General features: G+C 46.1%; 2 protein-coding genes across 4 annotated transcripts; both read right to left on the reverse strand.

Annotated features, from left to right (window-relative positions):
* Nucleotides 1–583: 583 nt before the first annotated feature.
* Nucleotides 584–8506, reverse strand: PSMC3 (proteasome 26S subunit, ATPase 3). The gene is made up of 12 exons (XM_065635333.1): nt 8239–8506; nt 8068–8148; nt 4945–5070; nt 4089–4193; nt 3933–3995; nt 3336–3473; nt 3053–3196; nt 2683–2831; nt 2077–2173; nt 1783–1928; nt 1526–1607; nt 584–1403 (listed from the first exon to the last, which is right to left on the reverse strand). Exons 1-12 carry the CDS (start codon nt 8263–8265, stop codon nt 1293–1295), a joined length of 1269 nt encoding a protein of 422 aa, XP_065491405.1. The 5' UTR covers nt 8266–8506; the 3' UTR covers nt 584–1292.
* Nucleotides 8507–8676: 170 nt separating this feature from the next.
* RAPSN (receptor associated protein of the synapse) lies at nt 8677–18679 on the reverse strand. Of its 3 annotated transcripts, none has more exons than XM_065635331.1 (8): nt 18030–18679; nt 15362–15541; nt 13796–13954; nt 13355–13453; nt 13135–13257; nt 10471–10524; nt 9637–9836; nt 8677–8896 (listed from the first exon to the last, which is right to left on the reverse strand). In XM_065635331.1, exons 1-8 carry the CDS (start codon nt 18243–18245, stop codon nt 8824–8826), a joined length of 1104 nt encoding a protein of 367 aa, XP_065491403.1. In that variant the 5' UTR covers nt 18246–18679; the 3' UTR covers nt 8677–8823. The 3 variants fall into 3 exon arrangements, with proteins under 3 accessions (XP_065491403.1, XP_065491402.1, XP_065491404.1); XM_065635330.1 differs by having other exon boundaries at nt 15203–15541; nt 18030–18678; XM_065635332.1 differs by lacking the exon at nt 15362–15541 and having other exon boundaries at nt 18030–18665.
* Between the last annotated feature and the right edge of the window lie 404 nt (nt 18680–19083).

Genomic DNA, 19083 nt, shown 5'->3' on the forward strand with positions numbered 1-19083 from the left:
CTCAGCTTCTTACACAGGTGAGGTTACTCATTTGGCTAACTAACACACCCTTGTTTTAATGGGGAGATGTCTGCAACATGCAGCTTAGAACTGTTCCACTAGAGGCCAGGGTCTGTTCTTAAGTGTGTCAGTTTGAGCTGCCGGGATCAACTTTCACCCTCCAACTTGTGGGTGTAACTCCTGTTCTGTGGAAGGAGATGAGTAATTCTCCCCAAACTCAAATAGCAGTACTGCTAAAATAGCAGAAGATGTACAGCCCCCTCTAATATTCATGTCCAAAGGAACCACAATGTATTTTCCTCAGGAACACGTGGCTTCTGCTCACTTCACCACTCACCCCTTTCTAATGTCAAGTGCCCCTGAGCATAGCATGTCAAGAACACGCATGCTCTGCTGGAACAAGCTCCCTCTCCAAAATGAGCAGTAAGGACCTTGGAACCAGTGCAAGTACTAGGGCTAACTCAGGAACATCAGCCAAAGTACTTTGGGGTATATTTTTCTTTCTTTCATCTTTTCTCCCTCACATCCCTGCCCCTCTCCCAAGCGTCCAAAAACTGCACAGGTAAAGATGAGATGGCCAGCATTTGGAGATGTTTACATTGTATTTAAAATACAATACAGTGGCATGTAAGATACTTAATGCTAAAGTCAGTGTATTTATGAAAAGTGTAATTTTTAAATGGAAATTGTAATTCTCAACTGGCATTAAAAGTACTGAAAGACTTGCTCGGTGGATTAAACCTTGAATTCTTTCTGACTGATTACCAGACTGATTCACCACACAGCTCAAATACATAACAGCAATGGTGCTAAAACTTCCGGAGTTAAGTTTAAATGACAAAGTTAAAAAATCATTCACATGTGAATCATGTTAACTTCTCCCTTGCAAAATGAGTGTTAGTTCAAAAGTTTCAAATACTCTAACAAAGCTGTACAGTCTGTTCAGTGGCTGCACAGGTGAAAACAGGGGATCCTGTCTGAGCTGCAGATCATCAATTTCAAAGTACACCTTCTGTAGTATAACCTGTTGGTCCTCATCCAGAAGTAGCAGAGCAAGATTTAATCCAGGTCCAGCAGGAGGAGGCTCCAAAGGCAGCACGATGGGCACTGCGGACAGGAGGTTCTCACCTTCCCTTTTGCACATGTAGAACCCCTGAGCAAGGGCAACAGCCCCAACACATCATGGATTTGTTTTTAGAGGGAAAAAACGCTTTATTTTTTCCAGACAGAAAGTGGTACAGTCCAGCCTAGTCCTGTCCTCTGCCAAGGCCACAACCATGCCTGGGCAGAGATCAGGCGTAGTACTGTAGATTGGCTTTTTTCTTTGCTTGAACCTCCAAGATTCCTTCCATGTAGTCCTCGTGGGTGAGCTCCGTAGCTCCACGGCGGAGGGCAATCATCCCCTGCCCAAGGAGACAGGATTTAGAAAGGGCATGCGAGCACCACATCAGTTCAAAGTAATTACTCCCTGCTAGCTTTCACTTCTCCCTCCTATCAGTGCTGGCTGCTGTTGAGGGATACTTACCGCTTCAACGCACACAGCCTTGCACTGGGCTCCATTGAAATCATCTGTGCAGCGAGCCAGTTCCTCATAATTCACATCAGGGCTGATATGAGCAGGAGGGGGGAAAAATATAGTCTGAGAACATGTATCAAATAGAAAAAGCAAGGTGTGGAGCTTCCCTAAAACCCAACAGTGAGCATTCAACAGAAGAGAGCACCAACCACTCCACAGCCCATGAGTGACAAACACAGCCCCAGAAGGTCATGCCTCTTCCATACCTGACATTCATTTTGCGTGAATGGATCTGCATAATTCTGGCTCTGGCCTCCTCATTAGGCATTGGGAACTCAATCTTGCGATCTAATCGTCCAGAGCGGAGCAAAGCTGGGTCCAAGATATCAACCCGGTTGGTTGCAGCAATCACCTAAGTAGAAGTAGGGTCATCAGTCTGAGGCACCTGGAGGACGGGCCTCTCCTCTCCAAGGCTCCACCAAGCTTCTTCCCTGTACATTGTTTTCCATCCCCTACTAGAGTGCCCTGGACCTCAGCAGCACTCTCCGCTAGATCCCAACCTTGACTTGTGTGTTGGGCTGGAAACCATCAAGTTGATTAAGCAGCTCCAGCATGGTCCTCTGCACCTCCCGATCACCAGCCTTCTCACTATCAAACCTGAGGAGGGAACAAGGGGAAAACTCTCAGCATGAACCTGACCTGACCACCCTGCCCCTATATTTTTAATCACATAAAAAGACAGAATGATCACAGTTCACACTCCTTTGCTAAGGTCTTCCAAATTCCTCCTTGAAGATACAGGAAGTGCTACCTTGATGAGGATGATGACTACAGTAACTGTCAACAGCATCTAAGCCTTATTATGCCCTTAGAGCCGAACAGGACTAGTGTTGTCCAGGCCCAAGTAGTAAATCAGGGTAAACATCTCCATGCACCTGAGGCAGTTATGAGAAAACAGTTCTGTACAGCAGGAGACCATCAGATGGATCCCGAGTCTCATGTACTTCACTCATAAGGCAAATGACTGTGGCAACTGCTATCTATGATGGATTCTCCACGCTGTTTCTGAAAAAGCCATGCTTTAAAGCTAGGCTTCCCTCACACATACAGGCAAAGGGGGCTGCTAGACAGCTCCCAAGAGCTTTACAACATGGCCTACACCTCACCTTTTCGTACCAATGGCATCCAGTTCGTCAATAAAGATGATGGAAGGAGCTTTCTCCTTGGCTAGAGCGAAAGCATCGCGTACCAGCTTTGCTCCATCACCAATGAACATCTGCACAAGCTGTGGACCCGCAAGCTTCAGGAATGTAGCCTGGCGAGAGAAAGAGAATCCTATGCCTTGTTTCTCAATAGGGTCACTTCTGAGTACTACAAGAAGCCCTTAATTAAAACAAGCAAGCAAGCAAACAGACAAGAAAATCCCAGTCTCTGTAACACCAGTTTATATGTATGGCCCCTCTCCCCTTGGAGATGTTCTTATTCTCTTTCAGGTACTATTCTACAGCAGCACACACTTTCAAAGGTTCCTTTTACCTTGGTCTGGGCAGCACATGCTCGAGCTAAAAGCGTCTTCCCTGTTCCTGGAGGCCCATACATAAGGACTCCTTTGGGTGGCTGTATACCCAAGTTTTCAAATTTCTCCTTATGATTCATTGGCAAGACAATGGCCTCCACGAGCTACAGCAAAAGAAAAATATTAATACATAAACCCATTCTCCTCCACAGACCCAGTCTGCCTGCTTTGAGCTGAAGTTCTGAGCTGAGGTTCAAAGAGTGTTGACCTCAATCACACCAGAATCTAAACATGAAGTATCACCTCTTGGATTTGCTTATCCAGCCCCCCGATGTCACTGTACTGCTCTGTGGGTCTCTCATCCACCTCCATGGCTTTCACTCGTGAATCATATTCAGTAGGCAGAGTCTCCAGGATCAAGTAAGAGTCTTTGTTCACTCCCTGTAAACACAAGTCCTTTGTTTTTAGCAAGCCCTTCAGATAGCAATTATTAAACATGCAATCAAAGACGATTCACTAGACCTCAAGGATGCAGGAATAACCAGCTTTGACAATGGCACTCCTCAAATCACCACAGCTTGGCACAGTGGATAACACCACAGCTAACCTAGCATGTTTTAAAAAGAAGAGGCCCAATTTACTTGCGGTACAATAGATTGTTTTTAGAAAGCTTACTATGTGTATCTAAATTTTCAGCATCTAACTGTATGTATAAGGACCCCTATCCAACTACTTTTCTATACTACAAATATGACTGAATCCATAATATCTTTTTATTAAAATTTTAGTATAGCAATGGTCTTGGAGAAATCTGGACAGATTTGTCTCCTTTCTAAAGGGCAAGCCATATGCAATTTTCTGGCCAACATTGTATCTAACAGTCACAACAGCATCACTCACCACTAGGTCTCCAGGCTTCAACTTCTCAGCATCAACCAACCCAATAACAGGCAGGAAATACGTCTGTAGGAAAGGACTCAAAGTAAGCAAAACAGCCGTACTGAGACAGGGTCCTTTTCAGCACTTCTCACACCTGGCTGGGCACATGGGTCTTACCTGGCGCGTAGAGGTCTTGATCACAGCACACTTGCCCTTTCTCTGGGAATCCAGGTCAATGTTTGCTCCATCCTCCTCCTGGTCATTGGGGTCAACATCCAGCAGCTGAAAACCAGTGTGAGAGATTTCACGATAATGTAACCAGGCTAGCAAGATGATCCCAGAACGAATGCTTCTAAATTACATGCAGTAGGAGAAATAAAACTTCCTGTCATCCATCAGCAGTAGAATCTGAAAGCATTAAAGCCCTCCTATAAAAATGCATTTCTTCCTGTCCTCACAAAGCAGCACACAATAGCACATAGATGCTATAAAGTCCAGAACAAAGCAGTAGCTAATGGCACTGATTTCTCCTCCCAAAATAGCAGCTCACATTAGGCCTTAAGTTCATTACGTTCTAAAACACTAGAACAAATGAACCCCTTTCTTAAAAATAGAAAACTGTCCGCATTTTTTAGCAGATCATCAAAATTACTGAATTACAAAAAGAACGCGACGTAGTCACAGAGCCACCACTTTTCATTCACTGTCTCACAAGTGTCCGGAAGCACGCACCAAGTTTCACATTCCCAAGTCTACACTACACGAGGCTGTGTCACCCCCTGATGGCTGTGTCACGTACAGACGAAGAGCAGCCAACACCTAAGGAACAACCCAGACAAGAACTGTGCAAGTGATGCGCACTTCTACGTCACAAACAAAACCAGCAAAAAAACCTGAAAGTCCTGGCTCCAGGAACATCCGCAGTTTCAGAATACACCACATCTCGAATTACTGATGAGTTCCCCTGCCTTCCTCCCTCCTGATATACATTGTGTGCGCTTCTCATGTTGTTGCAGAAGAACGCACCACTCACCTCAATAACGTTAGAGACAAGGTACGGCAGGGTTTTGTTCACTTTGATTTTCTCACTGTTCTCTTTGATCTTGTCTTTCATGGCCTGAAGCTCATGGGTCACTCTCAGTACTTCGCTCTTCATGATCTGGAATCAGGATGCAGAAGAGATAGGAACAGTATCAAAAGACTAAGGCAAGATAAAATTCATATGTTATTCTAAAAGTAAAACAGTTATTAAAAAAAAAAAAAGCCTGGGGAAACAGTGGGTATAAAGGGAAACATAATATAAAAGGAGGAAAAGCCAGCAAATTAGCTGAAATTGGTTAGTCCAGCCCATTCTGGTCTCCAACTAATCAATATCCCTAAGTAATTTCTTCCCAGTATCACTGGATAACCTTAGCCTGATCAACACATCAGCTTATAAGGTTGCAATATGACCTAGATAAGGATATGATCTAGATAAGGCAACTTTGTGGTTTTCCTTTTTAATATATATGGGTACACAGGTAACTAAATATACAAACACAGGCATATCTATATGCATCCATACACACACACCCATTTTAAAGCTGTTTTTTGCTGGGTTTAAAGAAGAGTCGTGTGCTGGAACACTGAAGTGATGACATGCAATAGCATAGGAACAAACAGCCAGAAAGACCTTAAGCTGAAAGTATCACAGTACAGAATCAAAGTAAACTGAAGGTATGACCAGGGAATGGCAGAACTGAGGCTTGTGTCCACTGAGAGCAGGGGGACTTGCAGCACCTCTGCAAAGAGATGTGCCACCACTGCTTCCAGTAGCACAAAGACAAATAGAAAAGCCGTTTTTATAAAGCTGTTCTGTTCTGCAAGACCACACATATTGGCACCTACATATGAGAAACTAACATATCAGCTGCACTGTAGGGGAAAAATACTTTTTGTTCTCCTTAAAAGTAAAACATTCAACACCAGAGTAATATCCAGTACTTGTTCCCCACAAAGCCAGGTCCTTTACAAAACAGTGGAACGTTTCGGATATAGGACAACCCAGATTCAGAGGAACCTCTGGGGTTCTCCACTTCAACCTCCTGCTCAAAGCAGGGGCAGCCATGGGCTCTCACTAGGTTGCTCAGGGCTTGGCCCAACTGAATCTTGAAAATTTCCAAGGACAGAGACTAAACAACTTATCTGGAACAACCTGTTCCACTGCCTGACTGCCCTCACAGTGACAAGGTCATCTTCATACTCCTGTGGAACCTCGCATTTTTTCAATTTATGACCAGTAATTTATGTTTTGAATTAACCTTGGCCTGTGCTTCAATAAGATACAAAACCTTTCTATAAGAAAAAAAGAAACAAAGAAAGCATATATTAGTAGCATAATAGAAAGCTCAAATTCCTACATCTTTACTATAATTTTAACTTTTCTGAAGCTTTTACTACTACTTTTTAAGACTCTTGATGCCTAAGCATAATACTGTGCTATAACACACACTTATTTACAGGACAGAACTATTACAGGAGCCAATATAGAATTTGTTGCATAAAAATGCAAAAAATGTCGAAATTTGATTTAATAAACACAGTCTGGGAAACAGTCAAGGAAACAGCAAGAAAAGGAGGATGCCAATAAATATTTTTGTCACCTCAGTTATGATGCTTTTACTGAAAAAGAGAGAAAGCTGGTTTTATTCCTTACTGTATTCTGCAATTAAAAAATGACACAGATTTATCTTTGCTGTCTTCAAAGAATAAAAAAGTAAGTAAAAAAGTCAGAATTACTTGTGGAGCCTGAAGCATTAGGATGAAGTTACTCTGCAGAATTTACAAAACAATTTATCTCCATATTGCTAACACCAGGCAGTAGAGACAAACTTATTCTAAAGCTGTAAGTGAGCTTTTATGTGAAACAAGTCTATCTTGGGACAGGTCTACCCAGGTCTGTCCTACTTTACATCTTCACGAATGACCTAGACAAGGGGATGGAGTGCACTCTCATTGTGTTTGCAGGCAACACCAACTTGGGGGTCCCGGTCTGTGTGCTCAAGGGCAAGGCTGCCATTCCAAGCGATCTTAAGAGACTGGAGGAATAGGCACAGAGAACCCTTACAAAAATCAAAGACAAAGGCAAAGCCCCGCATCTGAGGCAGAAAAGCACAGGCTGGTGACAGGCTGGCTGGGGAGCAGCTCTGTGGAAATGGACCTGGGGGTCTCTGTGGACAATAAACTGCACACAAACCAGCAACGTGCCCTGACTGCAAGGGTGGCAAACAGCATCCTGCACTGTGCTAACAGAAATGTAGCTGGTAGACGGAGAAAGTGATCATTGCCCTCTACTTAACACTTATTAAATCCTGTCTAGAGCAGTCTGTCTGGTTTGGGCCCCCCATACAGCAAAGACATTGATAAACCAGACTGAGGTCAGTAAAGGGCCACCAAAATGGCCAGGGGACTGGAGCACAGGCCCTGTGAGAAGCAGCTGAGAAAACTAGGATTGTTCAGCTGAAGAAGAGAACTACTGGATAAGGTGTCAAGAAAACAGAATCAGACACTTCACAGCCCTGCACAGTAGGTGGATGAGACAACACACAAAGACTGAAACGAGAAACGTTCACACTGTACGCAAAGCAAATCTTTAGCCTCACGAGGGCAGCCAAGCAGTGGGACAGAATACCCAGAGAAGTGGTGCAATCTCTGTCCTTAGAGGATTTCACCATCTAACTGGACAAAGCCCTGAGCAGCCTGGGTTATGGCTGACCCTGCTTTGAGAAGGGGGTTGGAACAGAGATCTTCTCGAGTCACTTCCAACCTGAATCACCTGATGATCCCACCTTACCCAGGCCATGGAACGGGCTCCCCCTCCCCTGTGCTTACGAGAGCTGGAAGGCCTGGGGTGCCTTTAGCCGAAGCATCGAGGCTTCGAAGGCTCCGTGGAACAACCGTCCCCTCGGCTTCCCGGGCCCCAGCTCTTTTACTTTGCATTTCTCCCCTGCCTTCCAGGCTTACTGCTCCTTAGCCTACTCAGTCCCGGTCTAGTCAACTGCATCTTATTCTCCATTGCTCTCGGCTCTCCCCGAGCCCTCCCCCAGCACCAGCAGCCCCGGGCTCCCGAGGGCGGCCCCAGCGCGCCCCGGCCCGGCCGGCGGCCCCCGGCCGCTACCTTGATCTCGCTGTCGAGGAGGCGGGTGCGCTGCACGATCTCCTCCGTGGACATCTTCAGCACCTCCTCGCCGACGCCATCCTGCGGGGGCACAACGGCAGCGTCACCCCCGGCCCGGCCCGCGCCTCGCGCCGGCCCCGCCGCCCCCCGCCGCCCCCCACCGCCCCTCACCTCGGACTCGTCCCACACCGACGCCATCTTTCCCCCAGCCAGCGAGCGAGCGCACAGCGCGGCGGATTCCGGGCGGCGGATTCCGGGCGGCAGATTCCGCACTACTCGCCCCGGCAGCAGCGCGACAGACAGCGGCACAGGCGGCTCGGGGGCGGCGAACCCCCTCTTCTTCCTCGGCGCCGCGCGGCGGCCGCGTTCCCTCCGCCCCCGCCGGCCGGACAGCGGCCCAAAGAATGTGCCGAATCTACCGGCGGGGGTGGGGAAGGGGAACCGTTGCGCAGGTCACGTGCCACCGGCCAAATCTGCTGAGTGATGGCCCCGCCGCCATCTTGGTGCGGGGCAGGGGCGGGGCCGAGCGCTGCGGCCCCCCCACAGCCCCACCCGCCCAGGCCGCGGGGGCGGGGCGCGCAGGGCGGAAGCGGGCGCGCGCTCCGGCGGAAGCGTTTATTACAGTCAATCCCGTACAGAGGAGCGAGGGGGGGAGGCCCGGGACGTCCCGCCGCCCAGCGGTGGGCCGCCAGGCCCAGCCTGAGGGGCCCCGCGGCCCCAGCCGTCCCGGCGGCGCAGGCCGAGCCCCGCGGGCGGTCAGACGTAGCCGGGCTTCACCGACAAACGGCGGCAGTTGGGGCAGCCCCGGGTCCCGTTGGTCTGGAGGCACCTGCAACGGGAGAAGGTCGTTTCGGGGGGCGCTCCGTGTCCCGCGGCCGGAGGCTCCCCCGGGCAGCTCACAGCGCTGTGCCGTGCGTCAACCGCGGAGCTCCGGGGAGCGCTCCCTCCCGCCCGGGGCAGAGGTGTGATCCCTTTCCCAGCGGTCCCCAAGAGGCACTTGGCTCTGCGAGAGGAAGTTCCTGGCCTGCTGGAGGCCAAGGCACAGAGCTTTGATCTTAATTGTGGTGTCATTGGGAGGCTGTGCTTTTAAGTGCTTAATTTGCAGAACTAAGTGTTTGGTCACACTCATGTTTGTTCTAAAAATAAAATGATGGTACAGCTAACTTTGTTCACAGCGGTAGCCCAATAACTGACAACACCTTCACCTCAGTGCAGCTTTAGATGAGAGGAAGTGGGGGGAGTCGTGGGAAAAATCCAAACTGCCCCTGGGAATGAAGAACTGATTCCCCAAGAGGCATTACGTGAGAATCTGTAAACTGGGCTAAGCATGAGGTGAGGACAGCGGCGAACAATCACTTAAGACAATGGGAGTGGGATGGATATGATGGCTACATCTCACCCTTCAAGGTCATGAGATTCTCGACACTGCAATGGGATCCTGCAGGGCACAGGTAAGCAGGATGAAGACCTAGGGAACAGCGCACATAGGACTGTCCTGCTCTGGCCGTGAACAGCTCTTTCCTATGACTAATGTCATGACAAGGATCTTTAGTACTTTCAGCTCATTACTTTAAGTGGAAGAAGTGGGAGCAAGGCAGCGCCTGGAGCTGGTTGTTCTTCTCCCCAATGGACTCTCCACACATGCCACAGTACAGCTCCATCTCCTCCACGCATTCATGGAACTTCACGACATGGTCACGCAATTCTTGCTGCTGCCCCTTTGTGCGATAGATCCTTTCACACAGGCAGTGGAGCTTCAGCAGGCCAAGCTGCACGTGAAGGGAAGAAACATAAGAAAAATGAACAAGGTGAAGACAGACCAGTAAGTAACAGAAGGAGTGGAAACCACTACAGCCCCATCAGCCAGCTAGAGAAACATCAGCACAGAAATCTGCCCGAGGGACAGGATCAGTCAAGAGGACATTGGGTCTTTCAGCCCTTCCTGCCATTAACCTGCTTTTCTGTATCACAAAAGAGGACACGTGCAGATTTGAGGCACTCTGCAGCTCTTTCATCAAGATGGTTTTCCTGAGCTATCCATGACATACGCTGCATTTCACTGCCCTTTGCCACCAGCCAGCACACAGTTCAGCTGCTGCTCAGGGCAATAATATTTTTCAAGATGAGACCCCTAATCCTCCAGCTCTCCTCTTGTTTCATATCCCATTTTTACTGCTTCCCATTCCTTTGTTTATCCCTCTGTGACTCCTCCCTCACTTTTCAGACTTGCACACTGATGATCATCTGTGTAACTGCCCACAACTAAACTCTTCATAACAAAGCAAGTCCCAAGCATTGACTGGTTAATAAGCAATAACAAGTCTGGATACTTTAACGCTTGGCTTCTTAAGTTGCCTGACAGAAGACAACAGACAGTGCTGAAGAGAAGCTGTAGGATCCTACCTTGTTCCCTAGTCCCTCTGCCAGCTCCTGTGCCTTTTCAATGCTTTCCAGAGCCTGTGAACGGAGAGCATGGATCATCAGTTCTCAGCCTGATATATCAAAACCAGACTAGTATGAATGTCCTATGGGAATTATTAGACATAAAGAGGTGCAGAGTAGAATTTGGATAAACGAGCATCCCTGTGACTCTGGAGATGCAAGACAGCAGATTTCCCTCCCAAAAGTTCATCCATAAGAAAAGCTTGGTTTCTGAAAGGCTACAAATAATCCAAGAGCTACATTTCTGTTCCAGCCACACCATGCAAAGCAGAGGTATGATGTTGGCAGAGGCTGGTGTTTCCAAGCATAGAGAATAGAGACTTATTTAAACTCAGTCACACATGGTCATCGGGGTTGGTATGAAACACAAACAAACCAAGCCTTTTCTCCATCCTACCCTACAGGCTCAACAATCATTGGACAACTCCAATTTCACTTGTGCAAGAGGGGAGGAAAGAGATTAGCACCACCAGCACACCATGCTCTTCCATTTTTTCCCTACTGTTCATATATCCACTTTGTCCTACTTACACGTGGTGTGATGTGGGAGTGTACTGCTATCCATCTTTTTCAATCTGAAGAAAAATATTTCACATAGCAGCTGTTATACCAAGTGAGTCCCTGCTTTACTCTAGACGCCATAGTGTTCCCCACTGTTCTGATCATCAGTTTCTGTTTTCCAGAAATTTGAGATCTGCTTCAGATTTGTCCAAGGGGAAGAAGAGGTCTCCCTTGTGATGCAGTATTTTTCAAGAGGACCATTGTAAAATTTCTACCCTATAATTTGGCATTATTGCTATTCTAGGAGAAGAGGAGCAGATGAGACAAAATAATGCACTTTGAATGCAGATGGTATTAGACCCGTGTTGGCAGCAACAGCCTAGGATAAGGAACTTAGAGAAGAGGGAAGCAGGAACTGAAGGCTAGCAGGTAGAGCATAACTGAGCTATGTCTAGGAAGAGTGACTGTGTACTGAAAACCCCTGATTCTTAGTCCTGGTCATTAATTTCAAAGTGAAGCATGTGGGGTGGGGGAAGAAATGCTGAGAAGTCCAGGAAACAGTTTGTTTTGGAAAGGAATATGGGACTTCACAAGAGTTTAGGCAAGCAGGCTGTGACAGCCACCTGGGAGGATCTCCAATAGCATTGACTACCTGCAAATGAAAGGAAATGGACTAACTGGCCAAGAAGACCAGCAAGATGGAGGAAGCTAGGACAAGAATAGGGAATCTGCAAGTGGAAAGTTAGCAAATTTCTTCATTAGGTAACTGATACTGGGATTAGCAGCATCAGAAATGGAAACTGGGCCTGGCAAGTTGAGGAGAGGGCTTGGGTGAGTATCCAGGGCTGTGACATTTGAGGACGTCATTTTTGGGGCAATGGGCATAAGGTCCCTGACCACCAGGGCAGACTTCCCTCTAATGCCTGGAACAGAATACATCTATTAATTCTCTTATTTTGTGGGTTTTGGTGAGATTAGGACTGTGCAAAGCCCTCGCCGGGCTCTCACAGGTGAGAACTGCTTGTGATATCAGAGGGTGGCAATGGTTGGAGGGAGGGTCAGTGGACGTAGGGGTTTGATGACCACCCTGAATATTTCTCTTCTGTAGAGGCCTATCTGCTGTGTCGTGTCCCATTCTTTTGAATATGAGATATGAGGCTGGGAAGGGATTACCCTCAGCAAAGTTTTTAAGTCCACAGTTTCTTCTTCCATTGCAAAAGTAGCATTTACTTACTGAGATTGGAAGGTGTATCTCACTCAACCAGTTCCCTGCTGTAGGCAACTCAGATGCTGACAGGAGCTTGAATTTGTCTTTTCTGACAGGTACTTGATTTCCTAATATCTAGGATGCTTCATTTGAATTAAAATTCTTTGTGTCTCATATGAGTGATTAAGACTGAACCTTCATTGTACCTCCAGCATCCTGATGTGGCAATGTGCAGGCCTTCTAGGTTGTTCAGCACTAGGCTGACCTTTGAGCATCTCATTCTGCAGCCCAGTAATGTTCCTGCAGTGCAATCTGCTGCATGTAGTGCTATCTGGATTTTAACACACATACACTGCCTAAGCATTTTCAAAGTAAGTAACTTCGCCTCCTTGTACTATATTGACCAGCTGGCTATTCCCAAATGATTTTCTGCTCTCATTTCTCTGTTTCACGTCATGGTTTATACACCTTTGAAACTTCTCTAGGAAATTGATACCATGTTTGTCTGCAAAGCACATGGTGGAGCTGTAGAGCTGTCTAAACATGATCACCATCACAACAAGCTTAGTCATATAGCTAAGTAGTAGGCAGTGGAATCTATTTCAGAGCATAAGCTGATTGCCTACAGTGGCAGAAGTAGGCTTCCTTCTCTCAGTGCTGGTTTCTCAGTGTAGTGTTTAAAGTCACCAGGAGTGACTAGTGAGACAATTCTGTAAGTCTGACTCAGAATGGGTGTTCATACTGTTAGTAACAAATTCCTGGGTGAGAGGGACCATTCAGAGGAATTTAACAGATCCTGTTGGTAGGACCAAAGGGTACAAGTCTCTACTGCACTTTGATGGGCCTGTGGTTCAGAAGAGGACTGTATGCTCTAATCTTGTCTAACTAACTTCCGTAGAAACAAGTTTGTAACTGACCTTGTCCAGCTCCTTCCGGATCATCCAGCACTTAGTCATTCCTAGCAGCACCTGGATCAGGCCCAGGCGGTTTCCAATCTCTGTCATGATGCTCATGGAGGAATCATACCGAGGAAAGGCTGTCTGCAGGGGCAGGGAGGAAAACACATGTTTTACTATGGCCTGCTTTTCACACCCTCTTGCTTTCCCCTCTGTCCCTCCTGGCAGGAAAGAGCTGTACCTGCACGTCTTTGCGACTCCGATGGATATCTGCAAAGCACAGCAAACACAGCGCTTGCAGAGGCCGGTCACCATGCTGCAGGGCAATCTTCATGGACTCCTGAAAGAAATCATCTTTGATCAGTAAAAGAGCTTGTTTCTGGTTCAGAACAGCAGGGCTGGCACTGCGCACTCCAGCCACTGAAGGGTCAGCTCCAAAGAAATGGCACAGTCTTTTTAAGGCAAGTAAAGTCTTGTTCACATGTTCCCAACCAAGGGCCATTCATAGACCCAAACTTTTGAGCCCCCCTGGGCTACTGAGACCACAGCCCGAAGAGTGGGAGGCAGCAGGAACATCTAGAGTCAAGGGTGAGTGCCCTGGTATTTCTCTTCCTCCCAGTTCTGCAGGTAAGATCCCCTTGCAGAGACCTCTGAGAGCTCTGCATCTGCCTGCACCCCATACCTCACAGCAGTCCATGGCATCTGCCAAGCGCCCCAGCTTCCGATAGGCCACTGCCATGTGATACTGGCTCATTGCACGGTACTTCAAGCTCCAGCCCTTTCCATAATCGTTCACCAGCTCAGCTGCTTTACATGGGAAGAATAAGGCTTTCTCGTAGTCCTGTAAGGCAGACAAGCAGACAGACAGCACTTGCAGCAAAAATAAAGCAAAAAGAAAACATAAAAACCAACTATTTTTTATTTACTAACTGCAATAGCTAGCAGATTTCTGTACACCTTTCAACCCCTGCTGCTCATTTTCCAGATGCCCTATTTCACTAGATATTTTCACTGGATATCATACTGTGGAAGGTGGAATTGCCATATGCTGAATTCATATTACTCTCTGGGTTCAGGACACTAGGGCAATGATATCGACAGCTTTATGCTGCAGGAACGATTTACCCTCCTCTAAAATCAGAAGCTGAAAACCTCCGCTGCTCTTACATCATCTCTGCTTTCAACATCCACATGGAGCCCTCATGTTCTCCACATAGTGAGTCAGGATCTCTGAGAGACTGGTTATCAGAAACAGAAAAAAAAATCATGGCTTCACCAAATCCACAATAAGTAATCATACAATATATTTTCATTTTTAAGCATCTTTCTGCATTAAAAGCATTTTAGAAAGAAATCTTATTTTACAACAAGTACATAAAACTTTTATCTAAATATCTAAACCTATTCACAAGTAAGTTACATAAGACTACAGAAATGAGAGTCCTCATATTTTTTAATTCTCCAAGATGCATGAAGGAAACAACACATTTTTAAAATTTCCTTTCTCTCTTCATACCTTAGAAGTATCCAGTACAATGTTCTGTTCTTCATTTTTGGTACTATGAGGGAAATTTACTGAGAGTTTTCAATACTTCAGTTGGTGAATCTTCCATTATTGACAAAAATCAAGACTTGGTGAGGAAAAAATATTTGTTGCTGTTTGTAATAGAAGTCTGAACTGGCAGATCACCCCCTCCTCAGTTCCTGCCTGGTTTCGCTTGTATAAATAGCTATTTGCCTGAGATAGGGGTAGTAACAGATAGAGAATCCATGAGTTCTGGCTGCCAGCCCTGTGTGCTAAAAGAACCTCCTCTGATGTGATCTTTGAAGCTAAGTTTGATCTTTTCAACGTACAGGAACATTCACAGCTGCTTCTGCTGTGTTATACAAATGTTACACTAAATCCTCCCATCCTTACTGTGAAAAGAGTGCTCAATGATCATCTTACAGAGAAGAGATTTTAGTTTACAATGCTCTCGCAGTACTTTGCTTTCCATAGTAAAGAAATAGGCTGAAATTCACACCATTTCCAATTCTTTCCTGAATCCATGATGAAACAATCACCCTTCTGTCCCTGAGGTTACTGCACCTTTATCTGGGCGTAGAAGTTCCCGAGGCTGCAGCAGACTCGACACTCCAGCATCTTGTCGTCATTGTTGTGTGCGTAGCGTAAAGCTTTCTCAAAGCACTCCAAAGCCTTCTGGAAAATGCTGAGGCCCAGGAAAGCATTGCCCATGCTGAGGCTCACCTGGCCGTTCAGCTGCAGGCTCACAGTCGTACCCTGCATGTTCAGGCACGTCTTACAGTACGAGATTGTTTTCTGGAATTCACAAAGTTTCTCATTGCTGCGAGCCAGGTTTAGGTAGCTCTCTGTAAGGTAATCTGGGTCTTCCAGCTCCCGTGCTGTGTCAATCTGTACCACTGCAAACTTTAAGCAGAAAAGACAGTGTTTATAAAGCGTGTAGTTTATTTAAATACAGCTCAAAGACCCACAGTGTAGCATCCTGTACTGGAGAAGTGGCTCATCTCTGAGCAGGACAGAGAAGTCCAGCAGCGCAGACTGAGAAGCATCGTATACACTGAGCAGTTATCTGGTGGTTTAAAAGGCCTATGAGCAGTCTGAAGAAACTCTCCCCTTCTCCACACAGTCTCTGGGGCAAAGACGACAAACTAGGCTGGCAGTTAGTGGGGAAAAAGCTGTTAAATGGCCCTAAAGAGAAGCAGGTGAAGAAGGAGACATCTGACAATGCAGCTCAGTTTTCTTTCACTCAGTTTAGTTTACTGCACTTTCTCTGGAACTCTTATGATATTAAAGTAGTCTGTTAATAAAAGAAAGTAAACAAGCTGCTTTGTTCATCAATTTTATACTAACAAATTGCAGTCTTGATGGTTTTTGTTCTATAACCTTCAAGATTCATTGCATACAGTTCTCTTAAATTGTTTGAAGTCTTTTTCTTTTAGACTGCAAAGCAGGGACCCTCTTCTGTGTTTTGTGATGATAAATATATATTTAGCAATTTTCTCAGAATGTGTTTTCGTTAGTGATTAGCAGTTAGGTTTATGGATAACAGTTCCCAAGGGCACCAATTGCTTCTTTTTTGTATAATGGCAACACATAATAATTTAAGCTACTAGAACATTTTACGTTATCCACAAAATAAAAAAAAAAAAAACCCAACAAACCCACAACCATAAATTGTGTATGTTTGGGTATATATGTTCTCAGATTCCTTAGCACTTCAGGAAAGCTGCTGTGTGTGTGGGCCCAGTAATGTGCATTAGCTCACGCTTCCCCATATTCCCTTACCTTTGTACAAGTTCTTCGTTATTTCCTGATTGCCACAGCCTCTTTCCGTGGTGTGAAGTAATTTTTCTCTCCAAAAGAGGTTGAGCATCATAACCCTTCTTAAATCGCAGTCAATTTCATGCCTTTAATTCTGACCCCTTTTCTCCTGTTATTTCCTCTCTCAGTGGTTTATTGTTGAAGTTCTTCTGCTATCTTTGATCACTTGTGGTGTAAAATCTCATTTGATTGAAGCAATTTTTCCTTCCTAATATTGGGAAGGATTAAAAATCCTCCTACTCCCTCTTTCTATTATCTTCTCAGGTAACAAATTAAGGTTCAGGTATATTAAGCCCACTCCTTTGCCTGTTTCTTGTTTTCTGTGAAGCCTTCAGCATTTCCTTCAGGTAGCCACATCTTACCTTTTTTGCTTATTTCTTCCCTAATTAGTTTGTTGTTTCTGCCACCACCTAATTCCACACCACTTAACAGAATTGTTTTTCTTCAAATGATTTCCAAGTGTATCAGTACCCCTCTTTTCTTCTTCATCCTAAGTACTTGGTTTTAAGACAGGGCTCTGACATACGCATGCGTGGGTCTACTAGCGAGATGCAGCCCCCTCATTCTAAACAGAGCAACCAAGTTTTCCAGTGAGATGTGGGCACTCCCCCTTCACGTTTTGTGCTAAATGCTGAATGATTACCAGTCTGGTATAAGGCAACCAAAACCATCAGGACAAGAATATAAAGGCCCTTTAGCAAGACCCTATTTCAGGCTGAGATAGTTTCTTAAGACTATTACAACATCCTCTTGCCTTGTCTTCCAGATTCCTGAGTCACCCTCCCAAATGCTGCCTGCTGCTCTCTATATGCATCCTGTTACTTCCCAGATACACACATCAGCTTTTCTTTTTTTTTTTTTTTTTCATTTAATCAAACATGCTCTTGAAATGTAACTTCAGCTTATTTTTACCACTCTTCGATCAAGCCCCATATCCTTCTTTCTTCTGTGCTGTCCTGACAACTGGGAGCCCCCCTTTGACCTCAACTGTCAGACCCTTTCTGGAACCTGTCTCAAGCGCCCCGCCAAAAAAGCATCCTTTTTCCCTCGTTCCCTTCTTAATCAGCCCTCTTGCAAACAAATTATTGTAATAAAAACACTGTAAGATCTATATTAAATATCAAACAGCAGTTGAACAAGATAACAGATGTCTCCACAAGACTGCTGCTTTTTCTACAGAATCCATTTGGAGGTCTCTTTTTACAATGACACACACACTGTAAAACAGCTTTAAGTGAAGCAAAGGTTCTGTTTTCATACCTTTTCCTGAGCCTGATAACACGGCGTGCCTGTATGTGGTCAATAAATCAGGAAAGGTTCCCATGATTAACTGGAAAATCTCAATAACCTGGGAATCCCGAGGGACCAGACTGAAGGAAAGGTAGTATTCTGTGTCTCTTGTGGGATGGAGCTATTGGTCACCACAGTGATTACGGCAGCCCACAATATGCACTCAATAGCTGGTATGTTCTACTATACACAAAATAAAACCCCCATTTCACATTCTAATCTCCAGCCACTCTCCATAGTGGGTGCGACACAATGGCATGCATTCATCTCCAGTTCACCTTACCTTCAGCATATCTTTGTATCTGCCCATCTCTGCATGAGCAGTGATGAGGCAACCCAAAACCCGAAACCTGCCAGCAGGATCCGCAGACTTCTCCAAAACCCTCATCCAGACTCGCAGCGCCTTTTCGGTCTGATTAGACTGGTAAAGATGGAGTCCTTTCTCTATCTGTTGCTTTGTCTGGTCCTGACCCATCTCCCATGCATTAAAAAGCCTCATACACTAACCTCTAAGGGCAGCAAAAAGGAAGTGCACCAAAGAGAACACAGCATAAAATGCCCATTAATAGAGGAAGGCAGGTTGTGTGCTCAGAAGGCTTGGAGCCATACAAGCCCAGCTGTGTCAGGAGGCTGGAATTGTGGCAATGGCAAGAAGGGGTTGCTCAGCACTGAAGGTAGAATCCCAAAATCCGCTAGGCAAACGTCTTGCTCGCTAGGACTCCATCTGTGCATTCGCTTGTCCAGTCCCGTAAACAAAGAGGAAAAGCACAACAGGGAGAGAAAGAGAAAAATCTCAAGCGACAGGAGTGAAACTCAATCTGAGCAGCCAGTGCTGGTCTCCCCATTGGCTGCAGCTGCGCCTGCCAGTCCGGCTCACATGGCCCCCAGGAATGCTCGTCAGGCTCCCCCGCTCCCAAGGTCATGGTGAGCCAACTGGCACCCCTGCCCGCCAGCCTGCAGCTTAGAAATACCCCAGGGAGAGACAATCGCTGCAGTCACAGGGATGTCTTGGTTGTCTCTTTCCTCTCTCTGACCATCCCCTTTTACAAGTACTGGGGGTGGTGGGCTAGCCTGGAAGGTGGCAGCCTCAGCTACGATAGTAGCTTTAGGAACAATAACATGCCTTAAAACTAAAAAGACTTCAACATGTACACATGTGCAGTATTATACTTGCAACAATGTGCCTGATGTTTTGCCAGGCACAAAATTCAGCATCCCTTTTCACAGAGTTTGCAGCACCTCCTGGATCACGTTGTTTCTGCAAAGAAAAGATTTTAAGAGGACCGTACCCCCACTTCCATTTTCCAACTTGTGTCTTTCTCACCCCAGAACTTCTT

The sequence above is a fragment of the Caloenas nicobarica genome, chromosome 5 (assembly GCF_036013445.1).
Source record: "Caloenas nicobarica isolate bCalNic1 chromosome 5, bCalNic1.hap1, whole genome shotgun sequence".
Taxonomy (NCBI): domain Eukaryota; kingdom Metazoa; phylum Chordata; class Aves; order Columbiformes; family Columbidae; genus Caloenas; species Caloenas nicobarica.

What these genes read in the sequence shown, in the direction of transcription:
- RAPSN (XM_065635330.1), bottom strand. Translation starts at nt 18,245, where the DNA reads ATGAGGCTTTTTAATGCATGGGAGATGGGTCAGGACCAGACAAAGCAA. An exon ending in GATACAAAGATATGCTGAAG is followed by an intron (nt 15,542 to 18,029) that starts GTAAGGTGAACT and finishes TTCTGCTTAAAG; the next exon opens with TTTGCAGTGGTACAGATTGA. An exon ending in TCCGGAAGGAGCTGGACAAG is followed by an intron (nt 10,525 to 13,134) that starts GTCAGTTACAAA and finishes CTCCGTTCACAG; the next exon opens with GCTCTGGAAAGCATTGAAAA.
- PSMC3 (XM_065635333.1), bottom strand. Translation starts at nt 8,265, where the DNA reads ATGGCGTCGGTGTGGGACGAGTCCGAG. An exon ending in TCCTCGACAGCGAGATCAAG is followed by an intron (nt 5,071 to 8,067) that starts GTAGCGGCCGGG and finishes TCCTGATTCCAG; the next exon opens with ATCATGAAGAGCGAAGTACT. An exon ending in TTGTCTCTAACGTTATTGAG is followed by an intron (nt 4,194 to 4,944) that starts GTGAGTGGTGCG and finishes ACTGGTTTTCAG; the next exon opens with CTGCTGGATGTTGACCCCAA.